Genomic DNA, 25,254 nt, shown 5'->3' on the forward strand with positions numbered 1-25,254 from the left:
TTGCCTCCGGCACAAAAGTCGGACATGCCCTGAAGCTAAACTAAACAGTGTTCCCCTGCAGCCCCATCCCAGCTGAAGGTAGGCATAACACTGTGAACCACTGCTAGCATGCACAAAAACCCCCCAAAACAACTCAAGCTAGGATTTGAGTCACAAAGGCAATGCCTTATAGTAGATGACGACAAAAGTCTAAAATCTGACACGTCTCCTAAAGTACAGCGACACAACCAGAGTGGAGAAGAAGAGCGTAACTCTCAGGAATACACAGGCACATTTGTAATCAATAAATGTCCTAACAAACAACACTTTTACAAGAACAAGAAGCAAGAAAAAGTAATGACTGTGCATAGCAATATGTAATTTACTAATTTACATTGTCCCCAAGATTACAAAACATATAAAATAATATAAAAACATTTTTTTTAACCCTGAGATCGCTCAACTTGCAAAAAAAAATTGCCCACCAACATACAGCTGGAGTCCTGGTCTGATGCCAGGCCAAGCACAATCTGATTAAAATGACAGAAAACCCAGAAAACTGAGCTCAAGGCCACAGTCAGTGACATTTACCTTTGTGACTGCTTTTCTGGCCCAGGGTTGTGTTTTCCTCATGGGACTCCAGAATCTCCGCTAAAACTCCCACTCAATCTGACAGGTTGGTCTCCATGATTTGTGAGGGTTGTCTCAAGGGATCAAATACTATTTTCAGTTTAGTAGCAGATTACTCAAAGAAAAAACAATTTCATCAGTGCAGAAATTCACATATACTTGATTGCGCTGACTGAAACTACATAGAAAAGTCAATCATTTTATTTACTTGCATCAATATGGAAGTAATCACAGGGACATACCTTGATTTATTTAAACTACAGATTAAAGGTTTGCAGGCCTACCCATTTACTATGGGCTCCCCTGTATAGGCAGGCAATTAAACAATAACTACCTAAAGAAAATACACAACCAAAACCTCTGACTCAATAAAATCAGATGGAAGGAAATACCAGACAGAAAGAAAGTATAGGAATATATCTTATAATATGAGGAAAACATTTATGCATGTAAATAGCATTAAATAATTTTTTTTATCTCAAATCCAAATGCCTTAAGCATATTTCAAAAAGAACACATTTCACTCGACTGATACCATTCCTCTGCAGGGCTATATACTGTATACATATAATTGCAGACAAAACAAACAAAAGACACAATTTTAATATATCACATACATATGAATGATAGAGCTGTATATCAAGCTCTACTTTTGCAGAATGAAATCATAAAAGTTTTTTTTTTTAAGTATCAAATTTTATGTTATTCCAGCAGTTACTCAATATTATTTAAATCCATCCATTGCCTTACCAACATGAACTCTGCTCCTGCTGAATTACTGAAATTAAGCAGGTGTGGGCTTGGTTAGTACTTGGATGGAAGACCAAAGAAAACTCAGTTGCAGCTGGAAGTAGGGGGCGGTCTTCCCTCTAGTCAAATAAATCCCAATGCCCCAGTGCAGTGATGGGGACACTGTAGACGCCTTCTTTCGGATAAGATGTTAAACCAAGGTCCTGACTCACTGTGGTCGTTAAAGATCCCATGACACTCTTCTCAAAGAGTATGGGGTTACCCGGTGTCCTTGCAAAATTTCAAACCTGGCTCACTCAACCTGCTACCTAATCTTCCCCTGATTTAATTGGCTACAAATTGTTCTCTCCCGCTCTGCATTCTGGTGCAAAATGGCTGCCGTTGTATCACCCAGGTGGGTTGTTAAAGCGCTTTGAGTTGCCGGTTGGTTAGAAATGTGCAATATAACTGCAAGGAATTAATTAATTAATCAATCACTGAAAAATAAAACTGACTCTCATCTGAAAGCAGCAATGAAAAGCTCATTTTTATTTTTATATTTATTCCATAAACATTATTACAAAACTCAGCAAGTTACCAATATTACATTATCACCATACAGGCTTGATCACAAATATTTAAAACCTTTGCAACAGTTACAACAAAAACAAAATAATACCAGAATAATTTACATGAAAATCTATAAAACAGCAAAGAGTACACAAATGTGTGTTATTATTCTCATGTTTTTAGTTTGCTTGGTTGTTTTTACACAATAGCACTACACTCTTACAACAGAATTGGTTTGTGAAAAAGTTTTTCATATTTGTTTTCCCCTAATTTTTTGCCATTTGTATTTTTGGTTTTTAAAACCAGAATCTTGTAATTATATGTCCTTTTTACTGCCTACAAAGGCACAAAAAGGGGTACCCAGACATACACTCAAATACTTCACAGCACTTTCTAAGAAAAATATACACTTACAAAATATGTTACAAATTGGCACACTGAAAAATATACAAGATTTCATCAACTCTTCATGTCAAGAGTCCATTACAATCCCTCTGCTTACAACTCTAGACAATATTTATAAAGCTCAATATTCTTTTAAACAAAAAGGAATTCCAATGGATGTCAAACCATGTTGTAAGTACATCAAATATGACAATAGTATATTATACATCATAAGAGTATATTATACATTCAAAAAGAGGGCAGAGAGATTTGGGTTTCTTTCTTATTTCCTTTTTGAAGTCTGTTTTTTTAAAAAGTATATATGCATGTGTATGTGGGTAAGTATGTTTGTGTGCTTTGCTAGCACCATTAATAAGCATCAGCTCAACAGTGGCACATTGCACAGACAAAATGAATAACATTGGAGTACATTCAATTCACAGTAGCAATGAGAAGCCTGTCTCCATACAGGCCCTGTGTAGTGTCCCATCTCCATATAGGCCCTATGCAGTGTCCCATCTGAAGCTTGTCTCCGTGGCAGACCTGGGCAGCAGAAATCCCAGCATTGGTGAGGACCACATCCATCACATTTTTACCAAACAAGCGAGCCTAAACACAGGGACAGGCTAAAAAAGGCATGGCTAAAACACATTGAATGTACTGTACAATTCCAAGAGCTGCCTGTTGGAGAATGGGTTACTAAAATGTCCTGCGCATCAATGTGGAATACTAATGGAAGGCAAAGTAATAGCTTACTGTTGATGAGATATTACATGCAGGTTCTAAAAGGTTCCATCTTGGATAACTTGCAAGCACAGTATATGCAATGGCAATAAGGATTATTTAAGTAATAATGGGTCCTCCCTCTAGCCAACCTAATAATTTATTGTTAAGAAAAATAAATATAAATATCAACATCAACATTCCACTGCAATCTAACTTATGTCCATGTAACAAAATCCCATGAATGAATGTCATAGAAGTGTACTGTAAAGCCCACCAATTCACAACCCTGAGCCGGCCCACAACATCAGTTAAAGACCCCTACCTGAACAATACGCATGCTTTTAAATGAGTAAACACCTCACACAAAACAAAGCATCCTCATTTTTCTAATTTGCCTCAGTGATGTTCAAACTTGTTGGCAGCCTTTACTAACAGCAGTCTACCAAGTAGTAAATACATCCATAGCTTCCACAAATTAATAGCACCATTCATACTTACTGCAACTTCCAGCAGGTACTCCTTGGGCCACATTTCTAAACAGTGCATATGCACTCTGGATTCCCCAACAGATTTGGGATTGATACAAAACTGGACACATTTTTCACACATTTAGGCAAACTATGACCCATGTGTATGCACATTTTGGAATTGGAAACTTTGATGGAAATGCAGATAGATGTCCTACAGACTCAATTCTCAACTTCATATACTTCATTGTCAGAGGAACATCTAGGTCTAAGTAGTTTCTGTCTTTTTGGTGTTAGTCCATATTTAAGCACCTACACTGTCTGAAAAAAAGATTATATCAATGTTGTAACACTTCCCATATGTTACATTCAGACCTCATGCTATCAGGGAAGCAGTATAGAGTTACATAGTACAGACACATAAGTTTCAAGTGCTCTTTTTTCCCCCAGAATCCATTTACATGCTAAATGCGAGGTCCAACATTGCCATTTCAATTGATGGTGAGGGGTTTAATCAGGGAAATATTTACGTGTATGTTTTGTGTGGATGTATTGGTCTTCTTTGTAGCTACAGTATGTGTAGCTACACGTGCTGCTTTGAGATGCAATTTATGTGTAATCGGACAATAAAGAACAAGTATTATATTGTGTTATAAATAATGAATTAGCATAGGCTGATAAGCACCATGAATCAATTAATAGCATCAATTACTATTCATTCCTGGCTATCTAACCTTATGAAATGTAATTGCAAGTTATGGAGTCGCACAAATCAGTGCAAACTTTGTTCCCATTTGTGCCCATATCTCCCAGATTCCGAAACAAGTGTAATTTCGGTTTTCACCACAAAAAAGCAATTTCTCAGAATTACAACTTAATAGAAGTCTGACATTAATTATTTCAATTGTGCCTTCTTGCAATAACAGTATAGCCAATCAGGCAGCGGTCATGGTCACCTCTGCAGCAGCAATCGCAATAAATAAAGTAATAATTCAGATGAATAAAATGATCATTGTAGAAATAAAGTCAGAAGTCATCTATGAATGAATTCATATTTATACATTGTTAGCCAAGACGTTTATGTGCCGTTGGTCAGGATGTCTTTGAAATATCCTTCATTGTGTAATAGTTAATCTCAGCACTCAATACCAATTGCCATTTAAGATATTAACAATATAAGCAGCACAACACTGAAATTCAACTTACCTTCAGGCATCTTGCTGATTCTCTTTAGTAAGCCACAGATTGGAACCCCCATTTTCTTTCAGCTTTCAAATAAGGCTCCCTTTTCTCCTCTGTCTGCTTTTCTATGCCAGATGACATTGAGGTAATTTAACTTGGCAACCAAAATAAAATAGTAACAATGAGAATGAAAAATAATCAAAGTCTTTCCATTGTGTGGTTGTGTACCACTGTCAGCTGCAGGTGTTCGTCAGTGTAGGGGGTTCCAAAATTGAACTTCTCTGGAATGTCAACTTGCTTAGAGTCCCAAAACAAAACAGCCAATATTCACAAAGAATTTAAAATGTCTGTACAGTTGCTCAAAGTTTGGCACATGAATTTCAATATTATCATAATCATTTTTTTCAAATAGTGCATATGTTTCTATACATCAGCATTAAAAAAAAGATTCTGACTGAATAGAAATAGAACAGAATTAAATTAATATTCAATGTATTCTGGGTATAGAAATGAATCTTCAGGGCACCTGTTTGTTCCATTCAGGCCCCGCCAAAAAAAAAAACCCATTTATTTTAAGACACAAATAACAAATATTGGCATTCCAAGACGAAAATAAATTAAGGCCCAAAAAAAATCACCATATGTGTGTGTGTGTAGGGTGTGAATGAAATGCATAAAGATCCCTTCATGCATTCGGAAATACATCTGGCTATCAGCATGGCAAGTGCTCCACTCTTGCCGTGACTTATGGCCAATGAAGAAAGGTGGGGGACACTGGTGGTTTTTCCCTTCATGACACACGTCAAGGCTGTAAAAGGCTGACTGCAGTACAGAGGGCGTCCATGTTCTGTGTACAAAAGACAGGGGTGCTTATGTGTTAATTTAAAGCATTTCTGTAGAGTGAAAGTAGTGTAGACAGAGAGAAGGTAACAGTATTATGGTAGGGCAGCAATTTTCACAGAAAAAAAAAATGTAAACATTAACATACCACAAAAAAGGCTTTTAGAAAGTTTTACCAAGGCTTTTTTCCTCTTCTTATAAAATAAATTAAAAGAAAGCAGGATAACAAAACATGAAGCAGCGACAGAGCAAGGAAAACTGCAGCCATAGTTGTTTCAAATCCCAGACAAGCTGGACACAATCACTCCATAGGTAGTTTGCAAGTACAAGTCATTTCTCATGCAAATTATTCATGTTCTCTTCAGGGGAAAAGGACGCCAGGGTAGTCAAGGACAATGAGTTTGCCATGCAGCTCCTGCATCGAGTCAACAGGGGGCAGAGTAATGGGAATGGGGCTCAGCAGGTAGCAGGAGGGACAGTGAGAGGGGATAGAACTGCAGCTACTGTTACAAAATATTACCTCAGTTTCTCAAAAGAGGCCATCAGTGCTAAGTCTTTGTTTGGGTCTGCTCGCTTTTCCTTTGTGCTTTCATCCCGTGAGAATTTTGCACTAGTTTTGTGACGATACATCTTTTTGTGGGGGGTTGCATTAGAGCCCGGAATACCTAAGTTGGGCTTGTCAAACATGTTGTAGTCCAGTGCAAGAGGGGGAAAGAAGGGGTGGGAGGAGTTCAACTTAGACTGATTTTTACCACCTCTGTTGCTTGACTTCCTTCCTCTTCCAGCCCCAGTGTTACCAGCACATGCACCTTTCTTCTTTGAGACTGCTGGTGTCCCTGCCAGGATTTTGAGAGTCTTTAATTTGAGACTGTTAGCCTCTTGAGGCATGCAGACTCCTGACCCAGGACTCCATAGTGGCTCAATGGAGGCCATCATGAACCTCTGAACCTCCGCCATCCCAGAAGCAATGTTGGAAAGGATGTTAGAAGGCTCTTCAAACTCCCGCTGATCATCATCCAGATGGCTAGTGCCTTCAGACTGGCCCATTCCAGATTCCTTCAGCAAGGGCCAATCCCCAGAAAGCCTGGGGTGAATTACCCCTGTCATCGGATCAGCAGGGGAAAACATGCACTTCCGAACCTTTTGGGATATCTTTGTGCCTCCTGTCTGACCTTTTGCAGCCTTTTTCGTTGGACAAGAATTCTGTCGAGGGCTTTTGTTCTTTTCGCCCTTAGCTGCTCTCGGAGCCTTGGGTTTCTTTGCACCTTTCTGTTCCAGTACAGAGTTCTGCTTGCCAATTTTCTTCTTTGATTTTGGGCCTTTTGTGCCACTGACTTTTCCAGACAACTCGTCAAAGCTATCTAAACTGGTGTCCTTCTTAACCAGCTCTATGCTGTCGTCATCATTGAAAGTATGGAGCTGGAACTGGTGGCCACTCCCAGTGAAAACCTTACCATGTTGCACCTGCTGGGGCATGACACTACATTCCCACTTCCTCTCTGCTGTGCTGCCTAGAGCCAATTCACCTGTATCTGTGGAATCCTTAGATATCCCACTTTCCTTGATCTCTGACCCAGTCACCTGAGGAGATAAATTTGGTGTGTCCGGGGGCGACATCTCAGACAAAGATGAGTGCCGGAACTTATCTGGAGTAAAGTTGGAAATGTCCAGTAGGTCTGTGGACTCCCTCAACGGTGTGATTTCATCAATGCTTTGCTGTATCACTAGTTTTGGACTGCAGTGGGCCAAAAAGTTGTCGCTCATGTCCTCTTCACTGTCCTTCCCACATGACTCCAGTGTGAGTGAGCTGTAACTGCCGGAAGTGGCTGACAGTGAGCCCATTGGAACCAAGCTGATGAGGCTGCCATTGTCTGTGATTATGGTGCCTCTCTGAAACTGCAGCCGGCCATCTCCACATGGTGCCTGGCACACTTGATAGTCTGCATCAGGCTGCATGTGCTGCTCGGAGAGATAATTATCAGGTACAAGTCTGTTGTCATTTGGGTCCCCCTGACTGTACCCTGAGATAGATAATTTGCCAGCCATTAACACAGGCATGGGGCTAACAAAGCTGCTAGGTAAAGCAGGGGATCCTGGTATGTTGAGTGCCAATGACGGCTGGTTAGAGGCAGACGGTGAGCTCCACATATCACTAAAATTTTGCTCCATCTGGTTGGTGCAGTTTTGGGGTGAATGCTGTAGCTCAGATTCAGAAGGAGGGGAGAGCACACAGCTCTGGGCAAGCTGAAGAGATGCAAACTGCTTCTCATCTTGGGAAACACTAAGCTGGTAATGCTTAGGCAGCTGCTGAGGGAAATAAGAGATTCCTGTGCTGCTGGATGATTCAGACGCATCGAGCAGTGTCTGCAGATAACCTCCAGGGACAACAGGAACACGTGCTGCCACATTCAGAGATGGAGTTTTTTTCTCAGGAGAGCAGGTGGCTGGTATAAAAGTGCACTTTTCATTGGGATCAGCAACATACTTTCCACACAAATGGGGGTTGCTTGCAGCTGAGGCAACTGTAGTATCATTTAAGTCCCTGGCGGAGTTTGGGTTTTCTAACACAGGGCAAATCCCTGCTAGGCTCGTTATACTTTTGCAATCTGCTTGCATGGCTTTCAGTTTTGTACTCCTCAGTCTGGCTTCACTTTTGAATTTCCTTATTCTCAGGATTTTATTTCCAATTCTCTTATCTTCTCGTTCCTGTGATCTGCTCTTTGCTGTGCCAGTGTGCATGACATCTATTTTGTCTAATCTGCTGGCACAGTTAGAGGCTGCTAGTGTAACTGGCATGTCTGTGAGAAGTGCCTCATCTTCATAGCCACTTTCCTGCTTGTGACCAGATGAGGAGCTCTGCCTGTTTGTGTGCTCCACAGTTTCAATTGATTGAATCCTGAGTCTATTTGCAATCTTGTATTTCCATTTGGGGCGACTAGAAATAAATGAACGCCTGCAACCATTCAAACGAAATTTGTGTTTTTCACCCAGCACACGTCTACACTGCTGCTGTCTTTCCTTCTGTATCTTCTGCCAGTAGTCTTTCAGAGGAGCTAATTTCTCATACTTGTGTAGCGAGTCCTTGTTTATGCTAACAGGCAGTTCACTTGGATGGATTCTCCCAATCTTCACCAGCATATTCTTTTCCCCTTTAAACCGATTGATAATGATGTATTTGATCATCACTGGGGGCTCCTTGCGACAAGATTTTCGTCTTTTCTTTGGACTCCAGTCATCGTCCTCCTCCTCTTTTATGCCAGCTGGCTGCTTTTCACGTTTTTCAGTGTTTCGCTCACTCTCAATAGAGTCAACGTCATAGAGGTAGTCCTCACTATATGGTACTTTTCTTTTTGCACGGAGCCCGTAGTTCAGCTGACTAGACGAGCTTGAATTCTCTCTGGAGAGAATATGGTGGCTGCCTTTAGCCCCCTGTGGAGTATCACAGGAGGACCCAGTGCAAGAGCTGTCATCACTGTACTCTCCAGAGTCTTCGGTGGAGTTACTTTCACAGCTGATGTCTGGTGTGACATCAGCAGAAAGGCTGCCACCATCAACCTTCTCCTCGGCCCAGATGCCATCTCCTTTCAGCTGCAGCCTGTCGGCACCCTTCCTGACAGCTCCGCCCTCCTTCTTGGCACAGTTGACGAGGACAGTTGGGAAAAAATTAAACTGGGCCTCTTCCTGTAGGGCATTTGTCTTCTCTCGGACATTGTCCTGGAAGGACTCATAACGGATCTTAAGGGAACACACATCACTACTTAATGTTGAGTCCTCATCATCAAACATGTAGTTATCTACATCCTCCTCTGAAAAGAGGTTAACAGAGAGCTCATTCTTAGAGCAGAGGTCCAGCAGCTCCATCTTACTCTCGCCGATGAAGGACTCGAAGCAGCCCCATTCTTGACTGGGGTTAGTTAGAAGGGCTTCCTCACCATTGCATTTGTCCAGAAGCAGGCCTTCATAAATGCTCTTAGACGTGAGTTCCTCAGAGTCACTGTCCAACTTTTCTGCATCCCTCCTCTCTGCTGCCCTGACTTTATGCACAGGGTAGCTGAGGAGCTGGTCAGAAAGGAGCTGCTCACTGTAGCGGCTGCTGTTGCCTGAGCTCATGTCCTGCATGCTCATATCAGGGATGGAGCAAGAGTCATACTCCCGACCCAAGTCTCCAATTTTCAAACTGATCCCTGGCTCAGGGTCTGTGGCATCCTTGGCCTCAATAAAACAACCAAGGCAAGTGCGGCTTGGCTGCATCAGGTAGTCCCCTGTTAAGGTGGAGATTCCCCCTGGAACCATCATGCTAAATGGTGTTTTGTCACAGTCCTCAGGCAGCGACCAGGGACTCACTGCCTTGGTGATGCTGGAGGTGAGAGATATAGCATGAGTAGATGATTCATCTGATAGACAGTGTGTGGGCGCATCATTCAAGATGAGCGGAGACGGAGGGCTCAGCGCAGCTCTCTGGGTCTCCTGGCCGGCCCTCTGTGTGTTTCCTGCTGCAGCAGGTGAAGGGAGGGCAATAGCAGCATCTGCAGCACCATTCGTCTTCAAATTACTTTCCAGGGCAGTTGATTCCCCTGAGTGAAATAATAAGAAACTCATCAGAAACCTACATTTGTAACTTTTCCTTACTGTACATTTATTCTAGTACCTAGCAACTAGGGATGAGCATTTTCACTATTTTCACGTTTTTAATCGATTAACTGGTTAAAAATCTATTTTTAGGATCTAAAAAATATGCTAGACTGGACAGCCACAATAAAATTCAATATAAGCACATTTTATACACAACAGGAGCTCATTTCAGGAAAAATGGGGATGGCAAAAAAATTACTAAATGAATGTATGGTTGCACAAAAGACAACAGATAGCCTATAGGACATTAGCTGAGGAACAACAGCTGGGCTAGTGCCAGTAGACAGTCCACTAATAGTTTATGCAACTTCTAAAAGTGAAAAAAGGGAGGCACGGGTTTGCGATTTCTGGACAGTTTTAGGTAGGCTATTGAACTCAGGGCTTGTTTGACAGTGAAGTCCCTTATTTGTCGTAAGAAAGCTGGCAATACCACTTCTCGAATTCAACTCGTCAAACACTTGGTGTCGTTAGACATTATAATTTTCCCTTAAAATCCATCTGTTTTAGTTTGAAAGGCAATACAAAAAGTGGCATTTCAGATTCTAATCAGATGAGCTGCTGTGTACCTCTCATCTATGCTGTGAGCTAGTTATCCAAGAACATGTTACAGTCATGCAACCTATGCCGCCGTTGTAACAGAGGTCAGCAGTTGATGGAAAAAACAATGTTACAGACAGCAATATCGGATTTTTATATGCCTTCATTGTAGCCTGTTGTTCAGCCTGCGCTGTACTGATCTTCAGCGCTGGTATATTCTGACCGAAACAATTCTATGGAATCAAGAAAGCCTTTATTTAGCTTCACAAAATTAACATGCCTTTAGTAGGCTAATCATACAAGTGAAGAGCTGGGCAATATGCTCTTTTCTGGTTGAATCACACTCACATTTCACTTGTGTTTAGAGGATCGTTATAGTTTTCCTTTATCTAGAGATTTGTCATGGTACTTTTGTTGCACATTATATCTATATTATATATTATATACCCGTTATAGGCAAACCAAGTTTGATGCAACATATTTTACACCAACGCAATTTATCCTCTGCAAAATGTTGCCATAGCCTACACCACCGAGTTTTGGAGGCGGTGGTGCCGCAATGTTAATTTGGCTCCTCTGAAATTCTACGACCCCACTGCTGTAGGCTACCCACAATTCCAATCAAAATATAGAAAATTATAATACTGTGATGCAAGATTTAAATAATACAAATATTATAATATGAAATATAAAAAATGTGAAATATAAATAAAAAAACAGTTTCTCTTAAGTGTCCATTCCAGTTAACCGGTTAATAGATTAACCATGCCCTTCCCTACGAAATTAGCATTAGTGGGTCAAATGGCATGTTTTCTGCAACACAATTATAAAACATGAAATTACTTTGAGCTAATTATTTAAATTAGATTTGATTTGTATACTTTAAGGGGCATTATACTGATAACATGGTCCCATCACGTATGATTTTAATTATGTCAGCAGAAGAAAATGCTTAATGAAACGTTTACAATAGCCGATTTGAAAGCTATCTTTACTTATCCGTATAAGCAATAATCTGAGGCTGGTGCAGATACTCATAGCCTTTTAAACCTGGAAACCATGTAACAGCCATAACTTCTCAATGACCACTGTACAGTGTAGTCTGTAAGTATTTGGACAGTGAAACTTTCTTTTTTCACTCTGTACTCCAGCAAACAAACAGTTGAAATAAAACAATCACTTTGTTGTTAGTTTCAATTAGAAGTTTTTTTACATCCATTATACACTTTAAGGAACTGAATACACTTCTTATAACTTATTGTAATCATGCTCTCCAATATATCAGGACATATTTTCAAACTTATTTTCAAATAAATAGGAAATAAAGGCTAAAGATAATCTTTGTAATTGACTGTTACATTTTAAAACTGCCTACAGTGCACAAGTCCTCATTATATAAATGACCCGTAATCAGTGATTGCTGCTTCTAAGAGGAATGAACGCTGAGATATAGGCCTACACATTCAGTAAGAGCAATGGCCACAAAGACGCCTGAAGGAGAAAATATATAAATATTAGGGGCTCTTTCTTCGGCTGGGGCATTGGCATATTGTGAGCTATCGCATTAGCAAAGTGATATTTTCATCATAGATTTTGATGTGCCTGAGCTGGCTGGTCATTACTCGGCATGCAGGGAAGTGGGAGGAGAGCCGCTGCTGGGGATGTGTCAGTTAAGATAGAGCGGTGCACTGCAATTTCGATGTAGGTCAGTGCAATGTTCGTGTCAGTCAAGTTTGAGATCTGTGCCCTTGTCACCCGCTTGCTCAGACATCTCTGGTGCAAGTCGCAGCCCGGTGTGCAGTGGATTGCTAATATTGGGACATTAGAAAAGAAAAAAACACCATAGTTTATTCCAATGATTGGTTATAATGGACATAATATTGAATCTGTTTAAGAAACAATTTGAACAATTGTATTCAGTCACAATTCCAACCAGATGTATAGTTTATTTCTTTGTAATATGGATTTTTTCCCTGATGAAGACCTGAGGGTTGTGCTCATTCTTTCCTTTTAATATTGGGCTTTCCCATACAATACATGCATGATCATGGCCTATTCAAAAGCCAATCGATGGATATTATGGGACTAATGCGGTCTAATTTGACTTTGATATAAACACCACAAGAAGGAAAAAATGCATATTTCATTTGTTTTTCCTGTTTTTCCTGTTTTTCTGTATTATAATTTTTCCGCTGCTTTTCTAGTTTTAGGCATAACCAAAATTTGTACAAAACTTGACAGGATCATAGAGGATCACTCCAAATGGCCAATAAACAAATATTACATTGATTGGCTAAAAGGTGGTGCTATAGCATTCGATTTGAACAGACATATCGCTTTGTTCAATTCTAACAAAATTTGGACATATACAGACCTGGAGTCTGTGGAAGCCCTCCAAATACGGCGCCACTGGCCCATAGGTGGCGCTATAACAATAAAGAAATGTCTAAATGCCTTGAAAGCTCTTGAAACGTTTGGCCAATAATGTTGAAATTGTGTGTACCCCTGCCATTTGACAGGCTTAGCAATGGTGGATCATCATGGTCGACTTCCACACTGGCTACGATTGTAAAATTTGGAATCAGTCAGCCATTAGGGGGCCATATAGCAAATATGCAGGTTTCAAAGAGAGTATCATTGGCTATGATTACTGCAAAATGATAAACCATACATCATTTGTCCTCCAGCCAAACAACTTTTCCTCTATAAGCATCATTGCCAGGCATTTAGATTTTACGCTATTTTGACTCATTTGCAAAATCTACTTTCATTAAATAGTCTCTGGCGTTTTGACACACCTTCACCAAATTGGTCTTCAAATTATCTATATATCCTGATATGCAATAATAATCAAAAAGATATAGAATTTTCATAATAAAATGGCTGCTGATAGGGGTGCTATAAAGCCAATATGTGGGCCCCCAGTATTGCTGCTAGCGTTTATTTTTTTTCATTGTCTTTTATATTTTTCATAATTTTAATTACTGTATTTACTTTTTTTTACACCTGTAAGAACTCATGCAACTCCAACTATATTTCCATTTTAATTGACTGCAGTTAAACTGAAAGCTCCGGTACTGGCACAAACTATGGATAGAATGCATATATGTAGTTTGATGATTAATGCAATATTTTTGCAACAAGTTAAATATGTGGGTCATACTATCCATGGACACAAAATAATAACCAAGGAGAAAATTGTTTGCAATGTATGCATGCGGAAAATGCCCTGCCCTGAAGCTTACACTTTCCCTCCTCTATAGAAAATGACACCTCTGCCAAAAAAATATCTGGGGAGAAATGTCTGATTAGTATAGCCTTATTCTCATGTTCCATTGCAGTGGGAGACTATGAAAATTGGCAGTACACAAAGAAATGAAAACAGGTCATTTCATTGGCTAGGAATGAAACCAGCTGCAACATACCCACCGATAATACTCCAATAATCCAATAATAATAATCCAGCCCATTTTCCATCTGTGCCATGCACTTTCAGCTGTGCGGTCCTTGCCTCTGGTCACAAAAATACTAACATTTCATAGCCACACCAAGTGCACCCATGGACTGTGCCACTGACTGCGCCCATGCACTGTGTAACATTGATTACAAAAAAACTGAGCCCTAGGTGTCTCAAAATTAAGATTAAGATTTAAAATGACTGCAGCACAAGAAAGGAAAGTAAGATGATGATGTTAGCATGACAGCAAGGTAACAGAAAGATGTTGTCAAAATGACAATGAGGTAACACATCATGTCAACATGACAGTAAGGTAACAGATCATGTGGTGAGCGTGACAGGAAGGTGACAGTTAATTTGTGTTGTATGATACTAAACACCCTTACCTTTCTCATCCACTCCATTGCTCTGTGTCGGGTTTTGAGCCGGCACAGCAAGGCTGGTTTCCTGTAGAACATCCATCAATTTGGCTTGGATCTATTCCTCTTGTACATTATCACTCTCTAACCTGCTGAGATATGACAGAAAATGAATAAGAGTTACATATTGGGCTATACATAATGCTGGGTTTTGCTCTAATCTGGCACTCGATACCTGATGCAACTAAACATGAAGACTGATAAGATTGAATACTGATTGAATTAGATGTTTTAGTGCTGATTGGGAACAGAAGCTTGATACCCCACCAGCTCTCCCTGGCTAAGACTGGAGACCCCTGCTGACATAGTACTTTCAGGCTACTATACTAAATATTATCAGGCATTTCCTACAGATATTCCAGCAATATAGCCAGGAAGGATCCACCATTCACTGCTGCCATAGTTCTGTACAAATCAAATATGAACCCTTAGATAACACCCATCCAGGACTTATTGGACTGGCTTGATAGCATGTTCTTTTGAATGTATTCTTTAGGGCAAGGCATAATCTTGCAACAAAATATTCTGACCATAAACATACGTTTGATTTCCACTTCACTGGGCTACATGTCATGCACTGAAATATTTGAAAGAATCAAAAGTAAAGAACAATAATGAATATCACTAGAAAAGTATAGTTCCTGAAGAAGCTAACTGTCCACTATGCCACTAACAAGCTATAGAAGTAGTTAATTTATATAATTTTGTTACAATTAAAGCGTTTTGGCATGTCTAATCCCACCCAAATGTGCAACTCGTGAAATATGTACAAGCATGCTCATATACGGCCCCTGTTGACAGTAAATTCATCTTACAAATAAGTACTTGCTTGCTCAGGGCATATTCTCAATGAGATGGAGTACAGCAACACACAACTTCAAGTCAGTATGAAAACCAGGTGCAGTTCCATCTATTCAAGAGCTGACTGCAAACATCCAACTTGTATGCATTTGTGTTTGACTAATAATTTGAATGACTAATGTAATGCAGCAGGTAGCACTGCCGCCTCACAGCAAGGAGGTTCTGGGTTCCAATCCCGGTGGGCCGGGGCCTCTCTGTGTAGAGTTTGCATGTTCTCCCCGTGTTTGCGTGGGTTTCCTCCGGGTACTCCGGTTTCCTCTCACAGCCCAAAGACATGCAGGTTAGGCTGATTGGAGAGTCTAAATTGCCCATGGGTATGAGTGTGTGAGTGAATGGTGTGTGTGCCCTGCGATGGACTGGCGACCTGTCCAGGGTGTATTCCTGCCTTTCGCCCAATGTATGCTGGGATAGGCTCCAGCCCCCCTGTGACCCTGTTCAGGATAAGCGGGTTAAGATAATGGATGGATGGATGGATGGATGACTAATGTAATTGATAGCTGATCATTTTTGAGATGTAACCATAGTGATGTTCGGGGTACTGGGCTTCAATCTATATGCAGTACAAGGCAGACATTTACATTTACATTTTAGTCATTTAGCAGATGCTTTTAATCCAAAGTGACTTACAAGTGCATAGGTTCTTCCAGAAGTTAAAGCATTACATCCATAACTAGTAATGTACACATCAAGTACTATTCTAAACAAAAAATACAGTCATTGTAAGTGCAAATTGTTTTTGACATGGAGTTAGATTATTTCTCTCTATTTCTCTCTACTGCCAACCTTGAAAACATGAGAGATGAAGTATAGAATAAATCAAATGATGATTCAGACATAGATCTTGAAAGAATCTTAACATCTAGATAGACACACTACTTGACTCAAGTGGTCCTCATATTCTGGATCTGACCCTGGTGTACATGTACCAGATCTGTTGTACATATCAGGAGTGATAACACTATGCTGCCATGTTGCTTTCCCCAAGCCTTCTGTTTGTGGGTGGGTTGAGGGAAAATTTTTGAGCCACAGCTACAGGTCATTAGATATTTGTAATGACCTACAGGAGAAGCTCTGGAAAATAATTGATTAAAAATATGTATGATTTTGTGACGCCAAAAAAATTACACAAACCCATTGAAGAGGACCTAGGGAAAATTGTTCAAATACAGTATATTAAAAACAGGCCCCTTTAATTACATTACATTCATTCAACTAAATTCGGACTGTGTTTCTTCATCTATCCATGTGGTATTTACCTATGTGTGCAATCTTTAGAAGATAAATAGATCAAAATGCTTTACTGACACATTAGTTTGAGATTGGAAGATGTCGCCAGTTATGCATGATGGCAGATGATGGCCGATTTTAGGCTCTTCTGCATTCACTGCCTTTTTTGTCATATTTTACCAACCAGGTGTCAATGGATTTAAATATAGATGGCACATTCGTACGCTTAAATGATCCACATAGCTCAACGAACCCCATGCCATTAACTTGCTAGATAAAAGTCCTGAAGTTTTTCAGGGTCTGCATTTTCAAAGCCTTGCCTGATTGTCTATCATGCTCAATTAATTCAAAGCTACTGTACAAAACATGAACATGGGTAAATGGCCAATAAGACTGGCCAAGAACAACATCATCTGCATATAACTCATGCTAAGCCGACAAATCTTAGGCATTGAAAAAAAAAAATTCGTCTTTGGAGGGCCGTGACATGCAACAGAGAGTTAATTTTCGCTCTCTTCTCATACCCCACACACTCCAGCTTGCTCCCTCAAACTACAGCCAAGTAGACGAGACAAAGCAATTAGGATGTACAGAGGCTAAAATAAGAGGCAGCGCACTATTAAGCCCTGTGGTGTAGTTTGTTGAAAGAGGCTGAAATTGCAAGCATAAATCACACCTTCCGGTCCGCAGCTGTTTTAGTGCTGCCAGTTGACTGATTGCGTCAGGCTAGCCTACCAAATCACACATTACATAACTATATGAATTACTCTGAAAGCCAACCTCAGAGAAAGTATAATACATTCAATAAAAACACTAAGGGGAGTTTGACACAGAAGTATTAGACGTGACGTTGTCTCTCGACTTGCCTGTATTGGCACTAAGTAAGAATGAGTGTTTAAAACCGGGTGGGGAGAGACAGACAATCAAAACCCACTTTATCTGTAAAAACGGTCTCTGACAGGAGAGGTACTTGTAAATGCAGAGCCTCATGTGAATGCTTTACTCCAGCAACGGACACACTATAACAACATGCATTTGTGTGGATACTCATGTATGGTTAGTCCAGATGAATATACGGTGGGAACGTTATAGCTATAAAAACATATACCATATGGTTCCAGATCATAAATGAATTATTATTTTTCTTTTTTTGATTTCAGGATTGCACAATTAACACTAAAGCATATTTAAAAATATTGCCCTCTTCAGATGGCTTTACTGATTTTGTCAACTTTCATTGTTGGGGAAAACACATCACTGGCTTATTTTATACACACTCACAGATAACTTTATTAGGTATTTATTAAACTTGTTTTTTTTTTTTTTTTACTTCTGCCACTGTAGCTTATCCACTTAGAATTATGATGTGTTGTGTGTTCAGAGATGCTCTTCTGCATACCACTGTTGTAATGTGTGGTTATTTGCGTTACTGTCACCTTTCATTCAGCTTTGACCAGTCTAGCCCTTCTCCTCTGACATCTGTCATTAACAAGGCATTTCTGTCTGCAGAACTGCTGCTCACTGGATTTTTTTTGTTTTTTGCACCATTCTTTGCAAACTCTAGAGACTAGTGTGCGTGAAAATCCCAGGAGATCAGCAGTTTCTAAGATACTCAAACCACCCTGTCTGCCATCAACAATCAATCTACGGTCAAAGTCACTTGGATCACATTTTTCCCCAATTCTGATAGTTAATGTGAACATTAACTGAAGCCCCTGACCCATATCTACATGATTGTATGCATTACACTTCTGCCACACAACTGGCTGATTAGATGATCACATGAATAAGTAGGTGTAATAAAGTACAGTGCTCAGTGAGTGTACATCCTCACAGTTGGGCCCTAATAGTGGAGAACTGAAAAAGAACAGCAATGCTTATGTTCTAGGAGGCAGGCTGTGAAGCACGCACCCTGTTGGCCGAACGTGTTGGGCAGTCAAAGGGGGCACTGACTAATCCTCTGCTCCCGAAAGAGTAGCTCAACCTGCTACACCTGCAGAGGATGAGAGATGAAATATGTTTAGGGCAAGCCCTGCGGGTCTGCCTTCCCCCATCTAGTCCATCTTTGTGTTATATTGGGTGTGGGTCCTTTAGGGAGGCAGATCTCAAAACAGTGACTCCTATGATTTGTGGAGTCTTTCTAATTAAGCCTTTACATCAGAGCACTAGGAACACTGGCTCAGAGTAAACGGATCAATTATCTGCCACAAGCAAGGCTGGCTGAGAGTGCCCTTTCTACTCCTGCGGTGTTTACCATGTGTGTTTGTGTTTCACAGTCCCTGTTATTAGAGAAAGCTTGTGTTCACATTTTCTGTGTTCGGGATGAATCACTTTCTGGTCGACAGCTCCATGAGGGGAAAAGGTTAAACAACAGAGATACCTCCCTGCCAGGAAGCACACTTGCAAAATGTTTTGGCACAGTCAAAAAATGCAATAAATAATAAATAATACACTAAATCATTGATAAAAGATAATTTAGAAAAATATTGCAAACACCTATAAAGTCTTGCAGCACTGAGTACATTTATGAGTAAAACACACGCCTCCCTTCCATCACCAATCGGTAACAACCATTTTCATGGCCACAATGGTCGGACAGACCTTGCTGTGAGCCAACATGGCGCTCATTGTGCTGGTTAATGGGATAGGTCACCTAGAGGCAACTGTAGTTGGAAACAGGGCTGCTGCCAAGCCTTGGCCGTTTCCTGCCTGTGAAGGGCAGCCCAGTGCACAGGCACGCCTGGCAGGTAGCATGACCCTGCAACACCATATACAATTACTGATCACTCCATAAGGTACACCTGTACACCAGCTCGCTCATGCAAATATCACGTGGCGGCAACTCATGACATGGTTCATTTGTTGTTCAGACCAAACTGAAATGACAGAAAGCCTATTTCCTAAATAGCATGGCCTACTATTTATGGCCGTCCGCCATTTTGTTCTAGTGTCCGAATTCAAAAATACTAGAAATAAAGAAATAAAAATAAATTAAAGAAATAAAAAAGCTTGACTTTGGACATTGCAATGTTTTAAGAACCGGGTATATGGTATGCTGTGCAGCAGACGTGTAGCTTACGTGATGGTGGTGAATGATTACAAAAGACAACATCTGCTGTTAGAATTCACTATTCATTTAGTACACTATATGGACATTAGGAAAATGGATTAGGAGCCATTCTGGAGACAGTCAATAAGTAGATACAGTACTTCCTCGGCAGTTTAACAGGAAGAAGTGAGGAGTCCCTAGATAGCAATGAGCAGTGGATGCCTACCAATTGAAATGCTAAGTGGCGCCTTTATCAAAAGCACTGTACAATTGATTCTTCTCATTCACCCATTCACACACACACACTAACACACCAACGGCGATTAGCTGCAGTGCAAGGCACCAACCTCCTCTTATCACCCGAGCCAATGTCGCCCCATGTTGAACCCACACTAACCCTGAGCAATACTACTATAAAATGGTCTAAAAAAAAGTGCATATTGGATTTATGAAGAATCAGAATCAGTGTTTCATGGAGCTTATTTGACATACAGGGGGATACAGTTCTGACCAGATTACTGCCAAATGCCAAGACAACCACATGTCATACAAGGCTGGATGAAAGCTACAGTCAAATGTAGGCATACAGCTAACACAAAATTATCTGAACTTAGAATAGTCCACTGTAGCCAAAAACAAAAAAACAAAACAAAATTATCACAACAAGACCAATTTTATGTCCCTAAAAACAAAATTATCACAACAAGAACAATTTTATGCCATGTTTGCTAGAGATCTGTAGCATGGGGAACCGGCTGTTCATTGTAAAATGAAATAATTTCAAGTTATTGGCCTATAATGTAAGATAGGTAGATAACTATCTACTAGATAACTGCTACTACAGTTAACTATCAATCACAACCACATAAAGAAAAGCCACTATGACTGAATCCATATCCAATGCAATAATTAAAAATAAATTAAAAAATGAATAAATGAAAGTATACTTGGCTAAAATAAATAGTTTTCTGTAACATCTTTCATTACACAATCTATTGACTTTCCACTGTGTATTATAAAGCTATGCCCATAAAAGGTTTATTTTTCTTCAACCTTCAGCCATGGCGATATGAAGTCACCAAGGAAATAAGGTTTGAGGCAACTGATATGAAACTCATAGATTTTCAGTGGAATGCAGGGTAAATGTCAGAGTTACACGATAGTATGTCAAAATACATGCAGACACTATGAGAGACAAATTCTTCCAGAGCATGATGGCCTTATTGTTTCTCCATAAGATTTTAAGGAAAGTTAGAAACTGGGCATGCCTAAAATGATGCAATCACATAATTAGGAAGGAAAGAAAATACAATGGGGTCCAAAAGTCAGACACCACATTGAACATCTGGGGGTGTTTTCATGTAATCCTGGAAATAAACAGAACATTTTAGGATTTAGAAAAAATTTAACAAATGAAAGTTATTTCACATCTCTCGAAAGAAGAGCAAGGAGTGCTGGACAATTCACAGTCACCTGTCATCAACACCATTATAAATTTCTGGGGGCACTTGAAGACTGACAAAAGGCAAGAATTCAGTAACATCACAAGATGCTCTTTGAAACATTGTCAAATAATGCACACAAATGTTTTGCACACATTTGTGGAGTCCATGCCAGCATGAGTGCATGTTGCCATGAAAGCAAAAGGTGTGAATGAATGTAATTTTTTAAAGATTCAACTTTTCACTCAAACTGTTTTACTTTTAATAAAAATAATAATAAATAAATTTAGAAAAGAATGCAAAATATAAGTATTTTCACTAGTGGTCTCAGACCTTTGGACCCCACAGTACATATTTATTCATTTGATTGACAGTGATCCATTGTGCCACAAAATTTCCATCCATCCATCCATCCATTATCTTAACCCGCTTATCCTGAACAGGGTCACAGGGGGGCTGGAGCCTATCCCAGCATACATTGGGCGAAAGGCAGGAATACACCCTGGACAGGTCGCCAGTCCATCGCAGGGCACACACACCATTCACTCACACACTCATACCTACGGGCAATTTAGACTCTCCAATCAGCCTAACCTGCATGTCTTTGGACTGTGGGAGGAAACCGGAGCACCTGGAGGAAACCCACGCAGACACGGGGAGAACATGCAAACTCTGCACAGAGAGGCCCCGGCCCACGAGGATTCAAACCCAGGACCTCCTTGTTGTGAGGCGGCAGTGCTACCCACAGCACCATCCATGCCGCCCGCCACAAAATGTCATAATAGATAAACATTTTAATTACTATCATGAGCATCTGCCGAAAGTTACCATTGATATAAAAAATACTGCTGCCCATCGCTAATAAATGAGTCAAAACACAATTAATGACAGATGACTTCCAGTAAAGTTCATTTTAGCAGATGCTCGCAGGCACCAATATTCTCAGATCATTCCTCGTAGATGAAACATCACTAAAGTTACTCACTCTAACTAAGAATGACAATACAGATTCTGAATGCAGATTGACTGCATGTACAACAATCCATAAGAAGAGAACATAAGACAATAAAAATACCATAACATTAACCCTTTCCTTTTCACACAAAAGTTACACTAAAATACAAATAAATTATTAACTTGTGTTTTATAGTTTAGCAATGAATATCTCAATTCCTAAGTCAAGGACCAACCCAGAACTACTTTTTTTATTGGTAGAGGTAGATCCTAATCCAAAGTGCTATTCTCGCAAGTGGAGAGTCTGTTTAACAATCGGGCTTCGCCGTCTTGCAGTTATTTTGTCACAGTTTTTATTATCTCATAAATATCAACGCAACACTAATGTGGGATCTCACTCATGAGCTATCAATGTCTGACTAATATTTTCACCCATTCTATGAGTGTTCTTCATTTCAAAATGTTTATCCAATTATTCATCGTTGTCTCAAGGGGAATACTGTTATGTTAAGTATAATTCAATACAGTTTGCAGTTTACACAAGGATACATTATGTGGTGCTGTAATAAAAAATATAATTGGTGATGTGAAAAAACAAATATTTTGCAATGCCAACACATCAACACATACTAAAAGTGTGAAAAATACTTTTTCTGCCTGGGCTCATACAATGATCACGTGACCTAAGATAAGTCTGTACAAGAGACTTTATGTTTCACAAGGGTTCATACAACGTGAAGTCCTGTGTCATATCACAAAGCATAATATGCAGATACATAGGAACTTTCAGTGAACACAACATTACTACAATGTTTGCGTAAGGGTGTGGCCATGTAGTACAATTGCTCCACCATGACAGTAGTTTGAGAGGGTTCTCACGTCAGCAGATTGCCCCCACAGCATTGATATTAGCTAGTAACCATAGGATACAAATAACACAATTTTGTGCTAAGACCAGTCATGGATACAGCCTATGGTATTATACACTCAGTGAGCACTTTAATAGGTAGACATGTACACCAGCTTGCTACTGCAAATATTTAATCAACCAATCATGTGGCAGCAACTAAATAAAAGCATGCAGACATGGTCAAGAGGTTCACCTGTTTTTCAGACCAAATGCCAGAATGGGAAAGAAATGTGATCTAAGTGGCTTTGACTGTGGAATGATTATTGGTGCCAGAAAGGGTGGTTTGAGTATCTCAGAAACGGCTGATCCCCTGGGATTTTCAAGCAGAACAGTCTCTAGAGTTTGCAGAAAATGGTGCAAAAAGCAAGAAACATCCAGTGAACAACGGTTCTGAGGGCAAAAATATGCTGTTAATGAGAGAGGTGAGATTAGAAGGGACAGACTGGTCAAAGCTGACAGGAAAGTGACAGTCACGCAAATAACCACACATTACAACAGTGATATGCAGATGAGCATCTCTGAACACACAATGCTTCAAACCTCTAAGTGGATAGGTTACAGCAGCAGAAGACTAGTAAGTCAAAGAAATACCTAATAAAGTGCTCAGTGTATAAGCGTGGCACACAAGCAAACCTACAAACTAAAGGCACCTAACGATGGACAATAAAACAATACCAAAGCAATTACCAGCTGCTAGAGCCATGGATCCTTCTTAACAGCGATGCTGGCTGTCGGTGTTGAAGCAGGGGAACATGAAGTGCAGTCCTCATCAGTACATATCAGCAGCCTTTTAGAAAGGGAAGGGTAGAACAATACTATTTCAGATTAAAACACATTCACATTAGCCACTAAACTCAATGTAGCTGATTTAACTTGGTAAAATATGGTACAAATGGCACAAATGGTAGATATGACAGTGAACCCTGCAGAACATGGTGCTGCAGTTGTCCTGTAGCACATTAAAATCAATATGTAATTATGTCTTAGACATTAGCCAATTATGCTGTTTGATATACCATGCTTGTTTTTGGAAAAAGTGACAGAACCTTCCACAATGCAAAAATAAAACAAAAAAATAATGTTCTGAACATGCCCAACCATGATTCAGGTACATTTATTGTATATAGTGAAATAGAGGATTTCATGAGTACATATTGATATATCAATATAATACATTTCAATACATGACATGAGAAACGTATGAAAGCACCAGCTGCCTTTGTGTCAGGTGTCAGTTGATATATGAGGGCAGCCTGTAGCGTAGTGGTTAAGGTACATGACTGGGACCCACAAGGTCGGTGGTTCGATCCCCGGTCTAGCCACAATAAGATCCGCAAAGCCGTTGGGCCCTTGAGCAAGGCCCTTAACCTGCACTCCCCCTAACTCCAGGGGACGATTGGTCTAATAACTGCACATCGCTCTGGATAAGTCTGCCAAATGCCATTAATGTAATGTAATGTAATGTAATGTAATGAAGGACTAATGTCTAAGCCCTAATGGCAGTTGGAGGTAGAAATTCAGATATACTTCAGATTAAACTTCACCTATACAAGAAAGCTACAATCAATAAGGTAGAAATATCACAACCACTGCATTGAATATGGACAGTAAGCTTAAACTGACACTAAGCTTAGGCTGCTTCTTCTTCATCTCATTTAAGAGAAAAAATGCATGTTCTGTACAGGCAGATAGGCAACACAATTTATTAATTCCAATCTATTGTCAAAATAAGTGCCACTGTATCACAATCAACACTCTATTGTGAACCTAACCTTGCATAGAAATTTCAGACAACTCACGTATTTAAATCTATGAATGCACAAGCTATGTAATTATTATGTGCCTTTTTTGTGGTCTCATTTTTCATTTTCAAATTTCAAATGGCAAAAGGCTACAACTAAAAAGTCAGTGGTAATCTACTGCGTGTAATGACGCCCACCCCCTCCCTCCTAGCTCCGTAGGTTAACTGACATACGGAACAGACTATCACTTTGAATCTTGTATAAGTCTGTCAGTGCCAATCCCCATTCACAATGTAGCACGTACACTTGGACTGGTACTGTAGGTGAAAACGGCCTATTTGGGCCCTGCATTTTAGCAGTCCATAACTACCCCATTTGAAAGCTTTCATGCCCAGTTAAATACACACATGTCAGTCAAGATCTGTCAAAGCCCAGGCATTCAGCATCTCATATACAGAAACACATCTTTCCTTACAGTCTCTCTACCTTTACTTACAAAACCCAGCGGTCAGCCAGA

The 25,254-nt window shown here is 40.0% G+C and overlaps 1 protein-coding gene across 2 annotated transcripts; it reads right to left on the reverse strand.

The window, feature by feature from the left end:
* Nucleotides 1–1,860: 1,860 nt before the first annotated feature.
* Nucleotides 1,861–9,818, reverse strand: LOC133133158 (neurite extension and migration factor-like). 2 transcript variants are annotated; one of them, XM_061249212.1, is made up of 3 exons: nt 6,028–9,818; nt 4,692–5,514; nt 1,861–2,835 (listed from the first exon to the last, which is right to left on the reverse strand). In XM_061249212.1, the coding sequence occupies exons 1-2, from the start codon at nt 9,801–9,803 to the stop codon at nt 5,235–5,237; spliced, it is 4,056 nt and encodes a 1,351-aa protein (XP_061105196.1). In that variant the 5' UTR covers nt 9,804–9,818; the 3' UTR covers nt 1,861–2,835; nt 4,692–5,234. The 2 variants fall into 2 exon arrangements, with proteins under 2 accessions (XP_061105196.1, XP_061105195.1); XM_061249211.1 differs by lacking the exon at nt 1,861–2,835 and having other exon boundaries at nt 5,424–5,514; nt 5,656–9,803.
* Nucleotides 9,819–25,254: the final 15,436 nt, after the last annotated feature.

Source organism: Conger conger, chromosome 7 (assembly GCF_963514075.1).
Source record: "Conger conger chromosome 7, fConCon1.1, whole genome shotgun sequence".
Classification (NCBI taxonomy): Eukaryota; Metazoa; Chordata; class Actinopteri; order Anguilliformes; family Congridae; genus Conger; species Conger conger.